Here is a 6,000-nt window from a genome sequence, read left to right as displayed (position 1 = left end):
ATAGAGGGGAAGTATCACCTCTTTGGATCTATTCGTCATGCATCTGCTGATGCATGATAAAGTGCCATTAGTTTTCCTGATGGCTTCGTCACACTGCCGACTCATGTTCATCTTGGAGTCCACTAGGACTCCAAGATCCCTTTCCGCTTCCGTGCCACCCAGCAGGTCATTCCCTAGGCAGTAGGTATGCTGGACATTTTTCTTCCCTAGGTGCAGCACTTTGCATTTCTCCTTGTTGAATTGCATTCTGTTGTTTTCTGCCCACTTGTCCAACCTATCCAGGTCTGCTTGCAGCTGTTCCCTGCCCTCCGGCATGTCCACTTCTCCCCACAGTTTTGTGTCATCCGCAAACTTGGACAGAGTACACTTCACTCCCTCTTCCAAGTCGCTGATGAAGACATTAAAGAGTATCGGTCCAAGGACCGAGCCCTGCGGGACCCCACTGCCCACTCCCTTCCAGGTCGAAACCAACCCATCCACCACAACTCTCTGGGTGCAACCCTCTAGCCAATTCACCACCCACCGGACTGTGTAGTCATCCAAGTCACAGCCTCTTAACTTGTTCACCAGTATGGGGTGGGATACCGTATCGAAGGCCTTCCTGAAGTCTAAGTATACAACATCCACCCCTACTCCTGTGTCCAGGCGTTTCGTAACCTGATCATAAAAAGAGACTAGATTAGTCAGGCATGATCTGCCTGCTACGAACCCGTGCTGGTTTCCCCTCAGCATAATTTGTCCTGCCTATGAGAAGGCTAGACCTGTTTGGCATTCATCCATCAGTTTACACCTTTTCCTGAGAAATCAACTTCAATTAATAACCTTAAAATAGTATAAAACTCACCACATATCAACTGGTTTTCCTTCAGGTTACGGAATGCCAGTCCTTGTAAAGTACTGGGGTAAACACAAACTGTTTCCTCTGCAATTCGAACGGAAGCATTTCTAGCCCACTGCAAGACCCATTTTAGATTACAATCACAAATAAGTGAATCAGTGTGGAAATGTCTAGGAAGAAAAGAAAAGAATTATTGTGGGCACAGAATGTACTTTTGATAAATTAACTTATGCAGCAAAAGTTAGATCTATGGTGTGTAGCTAATCATGAAGACATGTATCATGTGACAATTAAACAGTATACATTCTCCTGTGGTATATGGAGTCCAACACTATGCTAATTGTATTGTCAATTATAGTTCAACACTTTCAATGAGAACTAGATCTTCATTTGTTTATATTCTAGACATACATTATTACAGTGACATAATTTACCCACTATATTCTAGTTAATTATGCTTCAGCATTTCCATTATACTGTAAATCCCTGGTTTAGAAGTCGTTCTTAGAACTTCATTCAATTTGGCTAAGATAAGTAGCAGGTTAGGGTCATTTTATTTTATATAATTAGGTATATTCACAAAAAGAGTAAAGATAAACTGATTAATAAATGGAATACATTTTAAGTAATAAAAAATGGCACAAATAAACCCCTTCAAATTGACATGTTAACCCTACCATGCCTGTTTTAATTTCCTTCTTGATTGTTACAGATTTTTTGAATTAGAGATAAATAACATAATATGCAGTATATTACCAGCATAAGGATGTAACATTATCATAGATTTTTTCCATTTCTTTGCTTTTCACATGTAAAAAGACTAGGTAATGCCAAGGTACACCACAACTCCAAAACTGTACCAAATATAGCAACAAAAGTTTGTATATACAACTCAAAATCAAATGTATATAATAAGATATACTTACAAGGCTTTCAGAGATAACAATTCAGAAAAAAGTCCATACATAAGACTTGAAAAAATGTTCCCAGATAAATTCCTAGAAAACAAGCAAAAAAGTTATGTAAATAATGCAATGTAGTGGTTCTCAACCTTCTGGACTCAAGGTACCCCCTCATTAGACTCAAGGCATGTCTCTGAAAATGCCAGCTCTTAGTTGTCACTCATTTTTCTACTATGAAAAAATAACAAAGCAATTTTTCTGTTGCAAAGAACTCGATAAGATCACAACATGGCAGAATGTTTTTAATGCTCTGAATTCCTATTTAAAATCTCTGGGTTTATCTCCAAATCACATTTGCAAACCTAACCTCTAGGGTTGTGTGAAGCTTTGGTCCCTGATTCAATTCGGCGGAGATTCAGCCTGATTTGGTGACCAAATCTCTGAATCTGAATGAAATCAGAGGACCCTTTAATCTCTTTGAATCAAATTGGAACCCTTCAAATAGATTTAGGGAGATTTGGAAAGATTTGGAGATTTGAACATAGATAAAGCTTTAAATGTTTTTTAATATATACCCCTAGGTAGCAGGTGGCTCATGAATGCTGCAATGCTGGAGCGGATGGAGTGTCCCACAGAAGCGTGGGGGGCTCCTCAGCATGCTTGGTAGCAGACCCAGAAGTGGACCAGAAGCACTTTTGGTCCACTTCTGGGTCCACTGAGGAGCATGCAGGCCCCCCCCCCCTTACCTCCTGGCTCGATGACTGGTGCCTCCTGGGTCTGGGGTGGGGGGCACCTGGGGTCCCCCCGCAACTGATCACCAAGCTGGGAAGGGCACGGGAGGGGCCAAGCATACTCCCTGGTGGACCTGGAAGTGGACCGGAAGCACATGGAGGGCCCCCCCTCCCCACACTCCTGTGGGATGCTCCACTGACCCTAGCACTGCAGCATTCACAAGCCGCGCTGGTACCTCAAAGTATGTAGAAAAAACTTTTAAAGCTGTGTCTATATCAGAATCATAGACTCTGTGAATCAGCATCAAATCTTCAGGTTTATATTCGGCCAAATCAAATCAGGGACAGTGATCCAAATCAACTAATCCAATCACTGTCCCTGATTCAGGCCAAATCTGAAAATGAATTGAATAGGACCCGCTTCACACACCCCTAATAACAATGCATGGTTCCCTGTGGCACCTTTGAAAGGATCTCAGCGCATCCCAGGGTACCATGACACCCTGGCTGAAAATCACTAATATAAAAGTAATGTAATGCAAATAAAGTTAAACTGCAACAAACAGAAAATAAAAATGAATATTAAGTTTTTATTATAGAACATCTTTCTGCTTTATTCTTTGGGAAGAATCAAGAATACGTACTTAAAGTTGCTTGTTGATGAAAACAATATACAAATACACATATTTATAGAATTGTTCTTTCTTTGCATCTTGCTTTCACATCAAACATATCACACAATGAAATATGTTCTAATAACCAACATTAGCTTTTCACATTCGATTTTAGTAATACTGTCAAAAAATTTAAATTGAAGTTGTTATATAATGATCTACACATATTGACAACTATGCTAAAGTTATGTTGTGTTCTTTTAAATCTACTCAGCACAACAATTCAAGATAAGGACACTTTATAAACAGTATTAAAATGTTTTAAAACTATAAAACAATAATGCCATGAATAATGTTAAGAAAGAAACTTTAAGGAACTAATTTGAATATTTTCAGTCTATGTAACTCCAACTGCCTCTCACTATTGCTTCTTGGATACTTTTAAAATGAATGCCTACAAATGTATACATTTTGGTTTGAAGAGTCCAATGGCTTTGTTGTTGTCCATATGTTACTAATATCAACAGCAAATGTTTAATGGTAAGTAATATTCTCTACTGCTATACTAACAAACAAAATTTGGCATAGTGTTTGAGATAAAGATTTCATATCACACGCAGCATGTTTTTGGATTACTGACGACTCTTCCCTTTTATCTATGAATGCCCGAAGCCTTCCGAACTTATATGACTGAATTCAAGATGGCTGCAAAATTTCATGACTCTCATGATTGTTCAGTTAAAAATGCGTTGTCACTAAAAATAGAACAAACTACATTGCCAGAGAAAAGATGAATACCTTTTTGATACAAAAAAATGTTGATCTGGTTACCAATTTTGTTTATCTTCTCTAACCAAACTAAAGAACTCATGTGGAAAGTAAACATTAAGTTCAGAAGCAATATGTCATCAATGAAGGCTTTGGCAAGATGCAGAAAAGTTCTGATCAAGGTTCATAAAATATGAAATAAATTCTCACTGAAATTATTCACTGTATTATGTACAGAGACATATTCCTTAATTCATACATGCCAGAAAATTGATGAATTATCATTTTCAAAAAGGGTATTGCTTTTATGAGAATTATTGAATATTCTTGAAATATAATGAATATTACATTAGAGGTGTGTATTCATGATAATTGTGCTATATAGCATGACCACTGATAGGCAACACAGTGGTTTGGATGATGACATGTGAAACAGTGGAGATATCTAAATTAGCACTAAAAAGAGGGGAGATGATGAAGCCCATTTCCACACTTTTAGAAATTTCAGTCAAATTCCATGAGGTATGAAGCACTCTGGTTTCCAGTCTAATGAAAATTCTGTCTATTTCATACAATAACTAGCCAAGCCTCCCATAATAAAATAATGAAAAAAATCCACATACACTTGGTGCACTCATTTGGACCAAGGACAGACATTGTGCAAGTGTCAAGAATCAAAAAGTATCAGTGTAAGGAAATAACACATGGGGTATTATCTCCCTACACCATGTCTAGAAGGGAGAAACAGTTACATATAAGCTCATGAAGTGGATTGTACTCTACAACTGAATCTGGATGCTAGAAAAAATGTGGCCTATACTGTGTTAACCTAAATAATCTTGAATGATCTTCCATTAAGAGTTTTCATTTTGTCTTACCTTTGCAACATTTTGTTCAGTGACTTTACTAAGTGTTAAAACTACTGAACTCCAACACAGTTCAAAAGGTGCAAAGTCAGCAAACCAATTTTTCACCTTCTGCTTCACTATAAATTGCTTTCAAGTTTCTGTATTAATATTGCTACTTATTAAACTTTGACCCAGTGTGCAATGACATACAAGTCAAAAAGTCATTCCGAAGCACAGGCGATGCTATGGGGGGGCATGTGCCCCCCCTGAAATGGGCCCTTGCCAGGCAGAGAGTGGGGAGCCCCAGCCAGTGCCCCCCCCACCCCAAGAAGCACTGGTGACACTTCTGGTTTTTCTAGTGGCACTTCCGGTTCGCCTCCAGTGCTTCCAGAGTCAGCGATCAGCCACTGGGGGACCCCCACCTCTCCCACACTGATGCCAGGAGGCACCAGTCACCCATGTTTCCAAGGTATTCTCAAGCCACTCCAAGAGGTATAACAATTAAAATTGAAAAGAAGAAAGATTAGACCTGTACAAACAATTGAGTTGACATAGAGTATGGTGTTGACTTCAGCTATGGATAGGCATTACATTTGTTACAGGATAAACATCTTTCCCCCAACACAAAAAGCTACATCATGGGTATTCAAGGGATTATTCTCAGAAAAAAACAGACACTTCCACATACAAAAAAAAAAAAAAGAAAAAAGAAAGAAAGAAAGCATTTCCAACCAGGAAGTTCTTTCTCCCAGCAAGTTTTCCACATCAACTTGAATAGGTGTATACTTCTTTTGGGGTCCCAAGGACCCCCTAGTATCCCACAGTCCATAGGGAGGGAGGGAGGGAGAGCACTGGCTCCTGATAGCTTCCTCAGTGGCAAGCAGTCAAGGAGCTCTGATGGGACACTGCTGACATCAGTGGAACAGTGCCAAGACTGTTTAATTGGTGGTGGTGATTCCCACCACCTGCACCACTGACCCTTGACTCAGGCATGGACGTGGGTAACCTCAGTCTGGGTAAGGGGCTGGGGACAGAGGCAGTGCAGCTCAACCCATCAAGGATGTCCCAGGACTAGTTAAGCCACAGGGAAAAGCTAGTTCAGGCTGATCACCTGGTTGGCAGGAACCATCCCCCACAGCCTGACCAATCCCATGGACACTCAGGACAGACTGAACAACAGGGAAATTCACCTGTGTTTTACACAGACTGGGGGGCAGTAGAAGCATAGCTCAACCTATCCTGGATGTGCCGTGAGGAAATTGCCCCCACCCCTTATATACACAGGTCTCATCCTAGTTT

At 40.0% G+C, this 6,000-nt stretch overlaps 1 protein-coding gene across 1 annotated transcript in view; it reads right to left on the bottom strand.

Moving 5' to 3' along the window:
* The window catches only part of LOC102385859 (adhesion G protein-coupled receptor A3-like), a 529,567-nt gene that overhangs the window by 333,834 nt on the left and 189,733 nt on the right, over positions 1-6,000 (bottom strand). Inside the window, exons 5-6 of the mRNA XM_014523782.2 lie at positions 1,765-1,836; positions 845-1,008 (exon numbers count right to left, since the gene is read on the bottom strand). Coding sequence (XP_014379268.2) covers positions 845-1,008; positions 1,765-1,836 — 236 coding nt within the window. The remainder of the gene's footprint in view (positions 1-844; positions 1,009-1,764; positions 1,837-6,000) is intronic.

The sequence above is a fragment of the Alligator sinensis genome, unplaced genomic scaffold, assembly GCF_000455745.1.
Source record: "Alligator sinensis unplaced genomic scaffold, ASM45574v1 scaffold151_1, whole genome shotgun sequence".
NCBI lineage: Eukaryota > Metazoa > Chordata > Crocodylia > Alligatoridae > Alligator > Alligator sinensis.
This window is presented reverse-complemented; position numbering and strand designations above follow the sequence as displayed.